Source organism: Ovis aries, chromosome 13, assembly GCF_016772045.2.
Source record: "Ovis aries strain OAR_USU_Benz2616 breed Rambouillet chromosome 13, ARS-UI_Ramb_v3.0, whole genome shotgun sequence".
NCBI lineage: Eukaryota > Metazoa > Chordata > Mammalia > Artiodactyla > Bovidae > Ovis > Ovis aries.
The window spans coordinates 46,054,522-46,069,983 of NC_056066.1; the positions used below are offsets into that span (position 1 = coordinate 46,054,522).

At 49.3% G+C, this 15,462-nt stretch overlaps 1 protein-coding gene across 15 annotated transcripts in view; it reads left to right on the forward strand.

The window, feature by feature from the left end:
• LARP4B (La ribonucleoprotein 4B) overlaps positions 1-15,053 on the forward strand; it is an 86,076-nt gene extending 71,023 nt beyond the window's left edge. For 7 of the 15 annotated variants that reach the window (XM_060396884.1, XM_042229720.1, XM_042229722.2 and 4 more), the window contains 11 exons: positions 9-119; positions 982-1,188; positions 1,863-1,916; positions 2,005-2,214; positions 4,178-4,284; positions 4,777-5,028; positions 5,966-6,011; positions 8,422-8,586; positions 10,679-10,797; positions 10,894-11,008; positions 11,759-15,053. In XM_060396884.1, the coding sequence (XP_060252867.1) occupies positions 9-119; positions 982-1,188; positions 1,863-1,916; positions 2,005-2,214; positions 4,178-4,284; positions 4,777-5,028; positions 5,966-6,011; positions 8,422-8,586; positions 10,679-10,797; positions 10,894-11,008; positions 11,759-12,031 (1,659 nt within the window). In that variant the 3' untranslated portion in view covers positions 12,032-15,053. Of the gene's footprint in view, positions 1-8; positions 120-981; positions 1,189-1,862; positions 1,917-2,004; positions 2,215-4,177; positions 4,289-4,776; positions 5,029-5,965; positions 6,012-8,421; positions 8,587-10,678; positions 10,798-10,893; positions 11,009-11,679 lie in introns of all 15 variants that reach the window. The other 8 variants (XM_060396885.1, XM_012188652.4, XM_060396886.1 and 5 more) reach the window with 6 other exon arrangements.
• The last annotated feature ends 409 nt before the right edge of the window (positions 15,054-15,462 follow it).

The window sequence follows — 15,462 nt, forward strand, 5'->3', positions numbered from 1 at the left end:
TCCTGTAGGAAGTAGAAGCACTATTTAAAGGAGATAACTTACCGAGATTTATAAACTGTGAATTTGCCTATAATGATAATTGGTTTATTACATTTGAAACAGAAGCTGATGCACAACAGGTAAGTTCTTCCTTGTGCACCCCCTGCCCCATACCCCCTGTGAAGTGCAGTTTACCAGCACTTTGCAGTCAGTGCATGGTAGGGCTCAGTGTGGGCACAGGGGTGACAATTGGCTATGAGTTCAGTTCAGTCACTCTGTCATGTCCGACTCTTTGCAACCCTGTGGACTACAGCATGCCAGGCCTCCCTGTCCATCACCAACTCCTGGAGTTTACTCAGACTCATGTCCATTGAGTCGGTGATGCCATCCAGCCATCTCGTCCTCTGTCGTCCCCTTCTCTTCCCGCCTTCGATCTTTCCCAGCATCAGGATCTTTTCCAGTGAGTCAGTTCTTCACATCAGGTGGCCAAAGTATTGGAGTTTCAGCTTCAACATCAGTCCTTCCAGTGAACACCCAGGACTGATCTCCTTTAGGATGGATTGGTTGGATCTCCTTGCAGTCCAAGGGACTCTCAAGAGTCTTCTCCAACACCACAGTTCCAAAAGCATAAATTCTTTAGTGCTCAGCTTTCTTTATAGTCCAACTCTCACATCCATACATGAGTACTGGAAAAACTATAGCTTGACTAGATGGACTTCTGTTGGCAAAGTAATGTCTCTGCTTTTTAATATGCTGTCTAGGTTGGTCATAGCTTTTCTTCCAAGGAGCAAGCATCTTTTAATTTCACAGCTCCAGTCACCATCTACAGTGAACCTAAAGTACAGGGAAATCCTAAATAGGTGTGTGTGTGTGTGTGTGTGTGTATGTGTGTGTGTGTGTGTAGACAGTTCTGTAGCAGTGTGCAGAGCATAGGCGTTATTTTCTAAGGACATGTAACATGGGCAGCCCAGGAAAACTGGTTCTGTTCTTATCTCTGTGCAGAGAATGATTTCAATATTTGGAAAAGCGTTTGGGAAATTTGTGCCTGACTCTAACGTTGCCTGGGCAGCCTTGTGTTATGAGGTGCATGAGAAGGCACTGAGGAGCCCTGGGGGAGGCGGGGCATTCAGATGGCTCCCTGCCGTGGAAGGAAGCATCGTGTTCAGAGGAAGCACTCGCCTGTGTAGAGGAACAGCCATGGAATGTGAGGTGTGCATGGCGAGACTGCAGGGGCTTCAGGAGAGAGAGAGAGGAGCCTGAAAGACAAGTTTTACCTGAATGGAGGGAAAGAGAGGGACCAGGAGAAGCAGGGTGATGGGAGGTGAGAGAAGGCAGGTGTGTGGATCAGGTGCCAGCCACCTCTCCAGCCCCCCACCACTATGGAGAACACGGCCAGCTTGGGGGATGCAGAGCCCTCAGAGCTACGTAGGAGAACTTGGAGATGAGCAAGGAGCTGTCTAAGCAGTGACTTCTGAACATCGCAACCCCAAGCCATGTGATTCTGAGTGCCCATGGCATTATTACTAGGAGCTTGGTGTTCTCCCAGGTGAGGACTCTTGGCGTAGGGTCTGTGAAATGCTTTGTGCTTTCTGTTAATGCTTAAATTATATACAGATACTGCTTGTGAGAATTTTTTTCCTTTTTTCTCTTTAATGACGGGTAATCAATTTATAACATCATACTAATTTGAGAATTTGGGCTAGGGGCTCCATAGCTCTTACCAGATCTTTAAGGAATCCATGACCCAAAAAAGGTGAAGAATCCTTGTTCTAGGTCTCATCCACCATATTCTACTACATAATTGCTTACTTGAGGTACTGAATTAATTGTAGGTTCATCTTATAAGATTAACACAATGGTATTATGGATGATTTTGTCCTCAGGCTTACAAGTATCTGAGAGAAGAAGTCAAAACCTTTCAAGGAAAACCAATTAAGGTAAGCAAGACCATTGGTTATGCTTTACCTGCAGATCAGTGTCCTTGAATATTCTATTAATAACAGAAACTTCTGTGTTTTCACATAGGCACGGATAAAGGCGAAGGCAATAGCTATAAACACGTTTTTGCCAAAGAATGGCTTTAGGCCTCTGGACATGAGCCTCTACACCCAGCAGCGCTACACGGCGTCGTTTTACTTACCTCCAGTCTATAGTCCCCAGCAGCAGTTCCCTCTGTACAGCCTGATAGCCCCCCAGACGTGGTCAGCGACACACAGCTATCTTGACCCGCCCTTGGTGAGTCGGCCTTACTGGAGCTCCTGTCGCAGACCCTTGGCACGCTGGGCAGTAGATGCCCTCCTCTAAAGGGATGCCAGTTCAGATGGTGGGTGATAGAGACTTTCCTCTAAGGGGAACGCCAGTTCAGATGGCTGGCGATAGAGACCTCTTCTAGGGGGATGCCAGTTCAGGTGGTACGGTCAGATGGGCCTTCACGCTCTGTGGGGGGTTTTCAGTCACTGGGAGATAAATAGCTGCAAAAACTTGAAGAAATCTCTGATGATGCAATCCCTATCCTTTGCCCGTTTGCCTCCCTCCTGTCGTGTGTGTCCTCTCCTAGCTGTGTAGCCCTGAGAACAGCACGACATGTGGTCATGAGCTGTGGGATAGCTGGGCCCTTCTGAGCACAGAAGGGGTGCAGTGGGACGTGGTCTGAAGGGGAGAATGGGGTTTCCTAAGCTTGTGACAGTCCCAGACAATGGAGGATGGATGGCAGGCTTCACTGCACATTGCTGATGCTCTGTTTTTTGCAAACTAGGACTGTGGCAGTGTCCCATCACTCTCAGGTGAATGGTTGCTCCAGAGGAGGCCTACTGGGTGCTTTTGTCTCTGGGCTCTGGTTGTGTTTGTCCTTCACCTCCGCATCAGTTGTCTGGACGAGTGGCTGGTCCCTTTGGTCTGGCTGGGCCATGTGAGGCCCAGCAACTGCTCTAAAACAGGTTGTGTCATTGTGAGCAGGAGCGGCGAGATGGGGCCAGTTAGTTCTCAACAAGTTGTGTTACCAACTGCCTTAGCAACCAGTTTATTTTTACTTTAACTCTTGAGCACAGTTACTTAAATTCCGTAGTTTTACGTGTAAAATTGCACATACGAAGTGATTGATCTCAAGTGTTCTCCCATGATTCAGTCTTCAGGACCTAGTTCTGCTGTGGTGGGTATGTTTCTAAGTACACAATGGTTCCACAGAAGAACTTCAGAGATGCTCACACAGGTCTCACTGTATCTTTCTCCCTCAGAATTTCCCTTTTGTTGGTTTCATTTTCTTTTACAATTTTGAATGATTTTAGTTTGGTCTTGAACTGTTTCTAGTCATCCTATTATTATAGCTTTCGGTTAGCTCTAGTTAAGAGGAATCGCCAGCTTTTTGACTCTTCCTTTCATTTTAATGTAGGCGGGAACTGGGTGGTACTTGGGGGCTAAATGCCTTGGATCAATCAAGGAATGTTGTTTTTACAGAAAGTGTTTGAAACCACAGTTCAGAATCCAGAAAACTGGAGTGATCCCTCTTCATCTTTTTTTAAAAAGAACCATTTCAACGCTGTTTTATCTTATTTTTATGACTAGATTTTTAAAAAATAATTGGCTGATATTTAAAATTCTTCACTTAAGCTATTTTACATTTTAAGATTATATTTAGTATTGTGTCTTTTAAGGGCACTGTGACCCTGTTTAATTTTTTTCTGACATAATATGTTAGTATATTTGTATGTAGTATATTACCATGAATTGTGAGTTGGGACATAATTATGAATGATCTGAAAATACCATGATACTCAGAGCAAGACTTACATGCAGGTGAGGTTAAAAGAGCCTCTCAGAGGTCATGATTATGACACAGATCCCTGACTGTCCCTAGGGTTGAGGACTCTGATGGATTTTATTGAAGTCACCAGGAACAAAGAGTTGCTGGCTTGGTGTTGGCGCAGTGGGGGTGTTGGCCTGGGCACTGGGACTCTGGAAATGAGCGAGTGGGTCCCGTGCTCTGCCTGTGCTCAGCGAGGGAGGTGGGGGTCGGGGTGGGCTTCTGGGCAGATGCTCCCTTCCATGTGTGTGAGGCAGATTCCTGGGGGTTGCTGTGGGCTCTCAGGACACCTTGGCCATTGGCAGTCATCCTGCCCAGCGCTCTTCCACGTGGTGAGTGCTACAGGTGTGATGTGAACATCCGGTACCAGACTGAACCAACCTGAAGTCTGTTTTCTAGGTAACGCCATTTCCAAATACTGGATTTATAAATGGGTTCACGTCTCCAACCTTCAAACCTGCCGCATCTCCTCTGGCTTCACTCAGACAGTACCCTCCGAGGAGCAGGCAAGTCTGTGAGGGGGAAGGCTGCAGTCTTTGCAGGGTTGTAACAGGAGGTCGCCACCACACTGTGCACTGCCAAAGGCTAGCAGGTGCATGTGATCACACTCAGTGGTCACACTCAGTGGTCACACTCAGTGGAGAGGCTGTGTCCTGCTCACTGCCAGTGGGTGTGACCAGCAGTCTGGCCCACTGGGGTGAAAGACTCAAGCATGGAGCTCCCTGCCGTGTGTGCCCCAGCACCCTATGGGGACGGATACACTGCCTCTGTGCGTGTCTGCTTTCCATTCGGATGTAGCTGCAGCCACGCGGAACATTGATGCTGTGTTTAGGTTTGCTTTACCAGACGTGTCAGGAGCTGACTGCTTAAAGTATCATTGCTAATATTTTCCCTAAGTAGAGAGCAGACTTTTGCTCAGCCATTTCTGTATTGGCACACCTGTTTCCTAACACCGTGATCATTTGGGGACTGAGTGTGCACAAACGTTTCATCTGCAGGAATCCTAGTAAGTCTCACTTGCGCCATGCCATCCCCAGTGCAGAGAGGGGTCCCGGGCTGCTGGAAAGTCCTTCCATATTTAACTTCACTGCTGATCGCTTGATGAACGGTGTGCGCAGCCCACAAGTGAGGCAGACAGCACAGCCACGAGCTCGGCTCCAGAACCCTCCGGCCTTTGCCAAGAGAGACGTGGGGCCTGGGCGCGTGGAGCAGAGCAGCTTCGAGTCCTCCCCGGGCTTAGGCAGAGGGAGGTGAGTGCTCATGATTTCTGTTGGACGGGTACTGTGGGCACTACTTAAAACTATTAGTAGTGTCAAACTCCATGAATTGAAATGTCCCTCACAGAAAATCAAAGGGAAGGCTATAACTATCCAAGGTCTTGTATAGTCACTCACAGGGTTGGTTACTTTTAGAGCAGAGACTTGACTGGTCCCATCTTTGTGGTGACAGGACACTGTTCCGTGGAACCGAGGGTGGGCCAGACCCTTGGTCCTGGTCATTAACATGCTGGCCCTGGCTGGGCAGCTGTATGGATTATCAGAGCATGGAAGCCATCAGGGCAGTGAAGTGTCTTGGTGCTCTCAGGCCTGCATGACATCCATTCGGAAGGTGGGGTTGTTGCTGGGCTTAAGCCGAATTTGGGGAAGGGCACTGAAGCCAGCGGTTTAGACCTTGAACCTTGGAAACATGCCTTGGGAACCATGGAGTGAAAGGCTGGCAGATGGGAGAGGAAGCCCCATGTGGTTCAGTGGAGTGAGGGCTGGGGGCTTGGGAGTGGACCAGGCTCCCTGGGCGCTGTGCCCTTGGATGATCAATCCAATGGATCATCGTTGCTGGTTTTTTTGTTTTTTTTTTTTTTTTTCTTTTCTGCAATTCACCTTTATAGCTCCGTGTCAGATTTTACACACCTTGCCACTCCAGCTGAATGGATGTTTGAATATTCATATCATAACAAAAATTATAAATGGGAAAATTATTTAAATCAATGTTTTCTTTTATATCCCTATCTAGACCTCAGTTTTACTTCTTTATTATAAAATTTGTTTTCCTTATAAGATTGGGATTTTAGACTCTGAAGCCATCTATAGTAGATTACAAAGTTGTGAAGACTGAACGTGCACACGCTGTGCTCAGTGAAATCTGTTTCAAGTGGAAAAGGTCACAGTCTGCTGCTTTCCTCTTCTCTAGGAAGAGCTCCTTTGGTTATCGGAAGAAGCGGGAGGAGAAGTTCACAGTGAGTACCTCAGAGCCCTGCCACTTTTGCCTGACGTTTCAACCCCACTTACACTGAACAAGCATGAGGTTTGATGAAGGTGTGATAAGGAGCTTTTAGACATGGTCCTGCGGTTTTCTCGCCATGCGGTGTTGGCTGGGTGATAATGGCCCCTTTCAGTGCTCTGAAGAGGAGGTGATGGCTGGTTTCCTGAGAAACCCCTGACTTCCCTGTGCAGCACACAGGTGCACCCAGGGGCGGCTTGCATATGTGTGGTTTATCCACAGGCATCCAGATGGGTGCTTCTGTATGGGTAACCAGGTAGTGTTGTACTTTGAAATTACTGGGACCGTGAGTTTGGACAAGCAGAATGAACTCCTCCCACGTAGGAATTGGCTCATCAGTGTTTTTCATTCAAAATATTTAACTCTGTAACCACTGTGTGGAAAGTATTCTACACAGTGCCTTCTGTAGCTTACAGTCAGGACAGACCCAAAATCAGTCGGTGATGGGCATACTGGGGTGACTGTGTCACTTAGTCACTGCACAGCTCTCCCTCTAGGTGGCTCTGCAGCGCTCCGATGGGGGCGAGCACCTGCCACTGTGGGTGCTGTGCCTGTGGACGTGGGCTCTCTGTACAGAGCTCCTCACCTGGAAGCTGGAGAAGACCCTGAGGCGGTTCTCCATCTGGACCCCAAGCCATCGAGTTATGCGCTCCCCCTACAGGATGTAGCTTTTATTTGCCTAGAGTTTAGAAAGTGCATGTTGGTAATAAGTGAACATCCTGATTTTACCATATTTGTCAGTTCAGTCTAGTTTTTGGTGACTCCTTTGGTAAGGCAGTTTGTGTCGGTTGGTTCCAGTTGGAATGCATGAATTTCTGTACATTTAGACCAACAGAACGGGCATCTGTCTCTTGAGATCCTGGTCACCCCACAGGAGTCATCCCTCTGCTCACTGCATCATCTCCAGGGGGAAATGTATCCCATAGCCATGCCGGTCTCGTTCTGTGTTGTGTTCCTAATCTGTGTGTTCGTGCCTGGAACCACTCAGATGCCCACGCACGTGGTGTAGGTGTGTGTATTTGACAGTGAGCCCGTCGCTGCAGTAGGTGTTCTGAGCACCTGAGAAGCTTAGAGGCAGGTGGCAGACATGAACTGGAGGCCAGGCCACACTCCCTGGGACCAGGGATGGCACTCATGCCTCACCTAAAGCCATTCAGACTCTAAAAATGTTCAAACGCTGCCTCTTTGGTCCTAAAAGCCAGGTCTTCCTTCCTAGAAATGCTCATCTTCCGAAAAGCTGGGTTCACCTCAGAAACGTGCAGAGCTTTAAAGTGAAGCCTCTGAAAATTGGTTTGAGGTGAGCATGACCCAGCGTGTGCTGGGCTGCAGGGCACAGTGCAGCCTGGTTCGGAGGAGGGCACGCGCATAAGCATAGTTGGCGGCCTGTAGGTACCAGTGCCGCAGAGGAGAAGGCCAGAGCTCCAGCGCGTACTCGGGCGGTGGTCAGCTTGATTTCATCCTTGACCTGGGCTCCTGAGCTCTACCAAAGTTTCTCTAGATTTTACTTCTGTAGAGATGCCTGTTGGTATTAAGTTTCTGGGAAATTGTGGCCTTTCCTGTGAAGTAAGCCCCAGGAGGGCATGACTTTCCGTCCAAGTAGCCCACCATTCAGCTAAAAATACCTGTGTTCTCCCCAGTGTAAGCTCACGTCCCCTTTCCGTCTCATCTCTCTTAGCTCAGGAGCTGGGTGCTCAGAACGGCTGCTAGTAGGCTGACTAGGAGCGTTCCACTAAAAAAACATCACCGCCTTTCTCCTGAGGTCTTGGACTTAAAAGTTCTACTTGAGTATCATACTGAGTTTACGTTTTTGAAGTCAGGGAGTGTGATAGAATCTCTTGTTAAATACCATGCTTTTACATGCTGATTAAAAATATTAGGAGTTTCAATAAGTTAATTTTCAGGTAACGAAAACCCCCCTCCCTTTTCTATTTAACTTTTTTAAAATAGAAATCCTTGTGTAATTTCTAACGTAAGTTGTACAGAGTTAAGAGCATGATTTTTGTTTTCTTCTACTTTCTCCTCTTATAATTTCTTAGATAACACAGACCTTGTGTGGAGGTGAATAAGGTTAATGTCAAGATGCAGGTTCTCAGGACTTTGCTGTGTCCCACTGGTCTGTGTCAGCTGCTTGGAGATCTCGGTGTCACACACACCCAGCTCTTACCGCATGTTTGAGCGTGGCTGGCAGAGCCCTGCGGTTCCTTCTGCCTTTTCAGCTCTGCTTTCATGGGTGAAGCTGCCTAACCAGGTGACCTTTGATAGGTGACCACATTGGCAGGGTTGAGGACCTCAGAGACTAGGGAGGTGTTTCTGAGACCCTCTTGCCCAGCCACCCTGGGCAACTGCACCGTGTTCTTCTCTTTCAGAGGAGTCAGACTCAGTCTCCAACGCCGCCCAGACCGCCGTCCCCCAGCTTCGAATTAGGCCTGTCCAGCTTCCCCCCACTGCCTGGGGCAGCAGGGCATTTGAAGACAGAGGACTTGTTTGAGAACAGGCTGTCTGGCTTGCTCGCAGGAACATCCAAAGAAAGGGTAAGATGTCCGAGCCTGATGCTTGCTCTTGCTCTTCACAGGCATCCTGTTTCCACGTGTGGAAGAGGCTTGTGGAGGGCAAGTGACGCAGTGACCTCCCAGGTTTTGAGCGGCAGGGTCAGAGAGGAGCCCTGCACTGCTGGGTTATAGAAATGCAGGTTGCGTCATTATTCTTGTTTTTTAGGACCTGCTTTCATTTTCCACATCAGCAGAGTGAAAAAGAAAAATCTGAATCATGCCAGAAATAACATGTTTTGAATAATCTACATGAATGACTAGAAGCCTGAGCAACTTTACTATAATACGGGGGGGTGGGGGCGGAGCGGTTGGGAGCGGTTGGTGACCTCTGTGGGCTGCCACGCTCCTAGGGGTCACTCCTTAGCAGTGACTCCATCCTGGGGATGACGAGCACTGTGGGCGCCAGGCACTCTCTGTGGCTCTGCTGCCGGCAACAGCAGAGGGACTGAGCTGCTGCCAGGACCAGGGTAGGGGGCCGGAACACCTCGCCCAGCACCCTGCTGAGCTCTTGGCCTGCCACCACCATCACCCCCATGCCCTGTCCCCCTCCCACCATCGCCCCACCTGCTGCCCCCGGATCTAAGTCAGTATCCCCAACTCTGGGTTGGGGAAGGCATTGCCTGGCAGACCCCATCCATAGCATCTGGACCTGGGGAAACCTGCAGAGATCATTAGTGCCAGGCAGGGTCATGGTACCCTTTAAGCCAGGTCTTTAGTTGTCTCATACTGCTGTGTGATTACTGCTCCTGTTTTTAGCCTTCGAGATTGAGAGGATTCCGCATTTTATTTTAGAGAGAAGCACTTAGTAAACTTGATATGCCCTGTGCGTCACTGTATACCTTAAACTCCAGATAGTGATGTCTGAGGTGTCAGTGCCCTGTGGAGTGATGGCAGAGTTGGTGCGGCCAGTCCTAGCTTCATGTGGACCCCATTCCCCTCGAGGTGGACAGAGGAACAGGACAAGCAGGCTTCTGCCTTGTTTCAAAAATAGCTTTAAAAAAATTCTTTTTACTACTTTTTTTTTTTTTTTTTACATTTCAAGTTTGTGTGAAATTTATCTTGACGAAAGAAATGCTGCTTTTAAGAAGTCTGAGCCTGATTCTAGGTGGAAGGGCCCGTGTCACTGCTTCTCAGCAGAAGACCTTGGTGGCGTATAGGGCCCTGGGAGGCCCAGACAGGACAGGTTCTGACAGCACAGCAGCACCGCACATGCCCTGGGCGTGAGGGAGCTTTTACACAAAGGAGGCATTTCCATGCCCGTGTTTCCATCACCCTTGAGTACAAAATCGTGAGAGATGATGGTTCTCATGGCCCCTGGGTTGCCATTACCACCTCCCTTGTGCCTAGGTAGCCATTCCCTCCTCCAGGAGGAGGTATCTACCTGACCCAGGGATTGAACCCTGGTCTCCTGGATGGGGAGGGCAGTGCTGTTTCCTGCAGAGTTCTCCCTTCTGAACTTTCTGTTTGCTTTGAAGAGCGAGATTTTGAGAAAAGGCCTATTGGCAATCAGGCTCCCTTCCAGCTCATTATTTGTTCTGTCGCCTTTTTTAATTAAGAAAATGGCTGTGTGTTTGAGTGGTCACTGCCTATCGCCAGGTGTCTGCCTTAAACGGACTAAGTCTCTTTTGCTTCCTGTTGAGTCAGGAGAGTTCACGTCAGCTTTCAGGGGCTGCTGGTGAATTCAGGTGGGAACTGCCGCCCTCACCCCTCAAGGCACTCGGGTTCAGTCAGTGTGGAGCCATGCACTGATGTCCCTGCACTGCTGAGCTGTGCTGGACTCTGCTGGGGACTCTGTGCCGTAGATGTGAGGGTTCAGGTGCCGGCAGCTCAGATGAGTGCGGTCCGGTCCCTTTGGGACGGTGGGTGTGCCAGCCGCTGTGCTTGCACACAGAGGAAGGCTGGAGACCGATGGGGTCTGCCCAGAGAAGGGGCTGCTGCAGTGTCCCCTCTGCCCAGGATTGGCCCACGCCTGCTCCCAAAGACAGCGGACACCATCTCTGTGTGTTTAAGATCATTGACAGAGTCCTGCTGGCCGTGCCTCTGTGCGATGATGAACTGTTCTTCGTGGTTTCAGAGCCTGAACGCAGATGCCAGCACGAACACTCTTCCTGCCGTGCACCCGCGAGAGCCCTTGGCGCCCTGTGCCACGTCCGTAGCCTGCGAGCGCACCCCCTCCCCTGCCCGCCCGCCCGAGTAAGTCCGGCCATGCCTGGGGCCCCGCGCCCAGTGCCCTCTGCGGGGCTGCCCACTCATGTCCACTCATGCATGTGCCCGGTGGCATCTTTCCAGGGACGCCAAGGTGGTGGAGAAGCAGAGGGAAACCCCGAGTGTGGACAGACCGCCTCCTGCCCTGGCCCTGAGCACCACTGCAAGTAAATCGGTGCAGGTGAACGGTGCCGCCTCGGTACGTGCCCGCAGGGGTTGGGGGGTGCCCAGGGGCTTCCAGAGGGGTGGCCATGCACGGGCACAGCAGGCCCTCTGCACAGGGTACCAGGGCCTTGGGTGATAATTCCAGCTGACCGCTGTGGCTGTTCATCACCTGAGGAGCTATGGCTTTCAGCTCCTGTGCCTTGTGGATCAGCGGGCCCCCCGTCTCCCACCCTACTGCTCTTCCTTTCATTTTTAAGTTACAAATGGTTGATGGAGATGACAGACTTTAAATGTCCTCTTCTGTCATTTAGCCTTCATGCTTCCACTTACCTGGAAACCCCCTCCCCTTTTTTAAGTTGTTACCTCTGACTTTCCTGTATCACACCTCCAGCCCCCCACACAGGCCGGCCGTCCTCTTCCTCAGTCCTGGAGGCCGCGTGGTCAGCAAAAGCAGCTGCTGCTCTCTTTCTTGCAGCTGCCTGGTGTCTGCCACCTCTTTGGGCTTGTCTGTGCCTCGGAAGTGCCCACAGGCCAGAGGCTGGAAGGAGTTCAGTCTGCACTCTTCTTCTCCATGCCTTTTATCCTTTTATCCATTTTTACAAAGTATTTGTAGAGTGTCTTGGAGGGAAAGTTGTGCTCCAGGGGAAACTCAGTTGTTGAAATGCAGGAACTCTTCATTTAAGATACTTCTGAATGTGGTTACAGCTGGAAACTTGTACCTCTGCCTCTGTGAACCTGATTCTCAGATGTCATCACACTAATCCCAGAGTTGTCCGTTTCCCAGGAATTGCGAAAACCCAGCTACGCAGAGATTTGTCAGAGGACAAGTAGAGAGCCACCGTCTTCCCCGTTGCAACCCCAGAAAGAACAGAAGCCAAACCCGGTCGGCTGTGGGAAGGAAGAGAGGAAGGTCATGGAGAGAGACCCCCCTGCCCCCAAATCCAGCCCAGGACCACCCAAAGACCAGAGGAGGCCGCTGGGCCGCCGGCCGTCACCCCCGGGCTTGGGGCGGCGTCCGCACAGAGAACAGAGCCCCCCACCCAGGCCCCCTCAGTGAGCACCGAGGTCTGGGAGGGCTGCGAGGAGCTGAGGTCGCCACAACTAGGCACTATCCTGCTCGGACGTGAGTGAGCCGCTGGCTAGGAGCTTGCAGTGTAGATGAGGCCCACAAGGTGCCTGCAAGTTATTTTTCTTCTATGAGTCGGATTTCCCCCCTCTTGAAAAAAATCTATTTTTCAGGATTTAATTAATATAAACCTTATTTTAGGTTGGTGCTTAACTGGAGGTGATGCATAAGTCTGATTTTTTTCAGGATAGAAAATGCATTTATCCTAACAAATTGATATTTTTTATTAAGCCTCCATGTGGCTATGAATGCAAGCTATATATATAGTGAGTTTTTCTAAATTAAGCGGAACTATGCTACTTCATTTTTTAAAATAACTGGTTAGCAAGTGCGTATCTCTAAGATGTCCAGGCCGCCGGGTGAAGCTGAGGACCGAGGGAGGAGGACTGAGGTGATGCTGTGAGCACAGCTTGGGAGAGCGGGTGGGGCTCGCCAGCCTGGGAGCTGCCCTTCGCTCAGAAACCTAACAGGTGGTTCTAGCATTTTCTAAGCAGAGTCCGGTTTTGGTCCACTGGGCAGAGTAAGCCTGCACAGCCCCGAGAGCCCTCTTGTCCTGCCAGCAAGTAACCAGCTCCTCACTCTAGTCTCAAGTGGTTGTTATGTAAGACAAACTCAAAGCACATTGTGAATAGAACTCAAATGAAATATAAACTTTGTAAGCCCACTGACATGTTACCGCAAAATTGTACCCTGACGTTTTGCTCCCGCGAGTGGGTGGGGAGGGTGTGGAGCCCGCCTCACAGTCGGCCTTCCTGCCCCCCGCTCCCCCCCCACTCCCCAGGCCTCCGGGGTCCTCCCGGCTCCCCTCTAGATCCTCCCGGCCCCCGCGCGGATCATGGGGGAGGCGGTTGTGGTGCCCTCTGGTGGCGGAGGGTTCCAGCCCACTCTCCTTACCTCCAAGACAGGGTCAATGATCCCTTCTCCAAGTGCTGCTCTCCAAGAACACGCATGCACTAGCTAGCAGTTGATAATAAAGTTTAACATAAATTATTTTGTTTTAAAATGCCTAAATTTTTTCTTTACGTATTCTAAGCAGCAGACATTAAAATATTTCCTGCTAAATGTAACCATACAGTTTATTCCACAAAATGTTATTTAATAAGACTGAGGGTTTTTTTTTTTTAAGAGATTATTTCCATCCAATATTTAAAGACTTGAATTTTATTTAAACTTGAAAATGACTTTGCCTTAACTTTTGTATAGGACAGCTTAAGAGTTCTGAGATGGACCTGGGTTGGCATGAGTGGGGTCTGCTGTCACGGTGTCACTGGGTGAGCACTGTAGGGAGGACTAGCAGCCGTGTTTGTAATTTACCTGGAAGATCTTACACAGTTGATCTTTTTTCAGATTGTTGAAAAATCCTGTAAATGCAAATAGTCGATACTGTATTAAATATGTGCACTTGGGAGTGTGTGCTTTGCTTGTACAGTTGTAAATAATCAGAACATATTAAAAAGGTACCCTAAAGAGAAAAATCTGATAAAAATTGATATATTATAAATGTTACTATTGACCTGGATGTAGATAAACTCAATGTTGTGGTTTGAATATTATTTTAATTTGTTGAAGTTTTTTTTTCTTTTTCTCTTGTACTGGTGTGTTGAACTGATTTCTGCCTCTTTGCTGCTGCGAAAGGGAGATGGAAGTCTGATTAAAACCTTCGAATGTTTTCCTGCTCTTCTTAAAAGTATGTTAAGTATGTACTAATCACAGCTAATTGTGAAAGGGTTTTCAAAATATAATCTGTCAAGTGGAAACTGGCAGGATATGCAAGTGAAAGTGAAAAATAATCTCTTTAGAATCACAAATGGCTAATAAGCATGACACGCCTGAGGAGGAAAGCAGGCCCGTCTCCTGGAGAGCAGCGTCTTTGTTCAAAGGCCTGGACACCCACACGGTGCTCATGTTTCCGAGGCCCCTGAAAGGAGCAGGGAATTTACTTCATTATAGTTGTGAGATTGCTGACTAAGAGTTTGAAATGATTGACCTGTTCCACCGAAACCAGTGCATACTATAGGAAGAGCTGGAGAGGCCCAGGACCCCGTGATGTGGCTGCCGGAGGAGGGAGCGATGCAGCATGTTGCCCTGAAGTCCAAGCCCCGTGGAGCCCAGACACTGGTTTTCAGTAGGCCCCTCCCTGGAGGGCCATCTGCGCTGTGTGGCCCTGTGACGGCAGCCGGGCCCCCAAGTGGTGTGACCCATTGGTCACATGAGGCCTCCGCTCCCGCAGCCTCGAGTCTAGACTTCACTTGGATGTCATTTTTATTGCATCCTTTTTAATTAAGCTAGGGTGATATGCCAAATAGCCATGTAATGTCCCCCAACCCCGCCTTTCTGAGGTTCCTGAGAGTTTTCACTCACAGAAAGCATGGGGGTGTCTGGCTTCCTGCCACATAGCATCTCTCTGCGGGCAGTCCCTCAGGTAGAGTCAGAGACGGCGGCACAGACGGCGTTCTCCTCGGACAATTGTGCAGTGTCGTTTGGAGAGTTGGGGGGGAGAGCCCCGCCCTGTTTCACATGAATTTCGCACAGTCGTTGCTCTCTGAGAGTCCGTGTCATGCTGTTTCTGATCAGGCCCTCCTGTAACCACCACTGGCGGTCGCTAGTGTGGCAAGAAATACGTCACGTTGCCACATGGTCGGCCACCGCGGCGCCACGTGGAGTCTGCACTGGGGCCTTGGCCTCAGGGCAGGCATGGCCAGAGTCTGCAGCCAGGTCTGAGGAGCAGCGGACGATGGGCCTGAAGGAGCAGCCGTGGCGCCAGCTTGCAGGAGGGCAGGGGCACGGACGCCTTGCCAGGGCTTCTGTTTCTGTTCTACTTTTTTTCATTAAGACTGGAATCAAGCTTATGTGTAAACTATTGGTAATTTAAGTTTCCTTTTGTGTCATTCAGTGTAAAACTGTCTAATTTGAAAAAATGTAGGTTATGAAAAATAAAGATTTAGGCACTGTTTGGGTTTTCTTTTGACTTTTTTAAAATTATAATTTTCAAGAATGCAACTTTAAAAAAAATAGTATTTTGTCTGATCCCATGTATGTCATGAGAATGAAGTACGGGCTCCATTGTCTCTTAAGTCCTTGCAGTGGGAGTGCTGTGCCCCGTGGCTCAGTTGTAAGCCTGCAGGGTGGGTGCTCCAGCAAGTATTGGTGAGGATACAGATCGTTAAATCCAAGGTTTACCACAAGAATAAGTATCCCTGTGTCGGGCTCTTCTGTTTCTTCTGTTAAATGTTCTTAACTCAGGAAATGCCCACATAAAAGTCACCTGGGGTAGAGATGGGGCCATCATGTTCAGATCCTAAGTGAGCCTCAGAAACTGTGATGGACTTGACCCTAAGTTCAGCAGTAGCCCACACCCACGC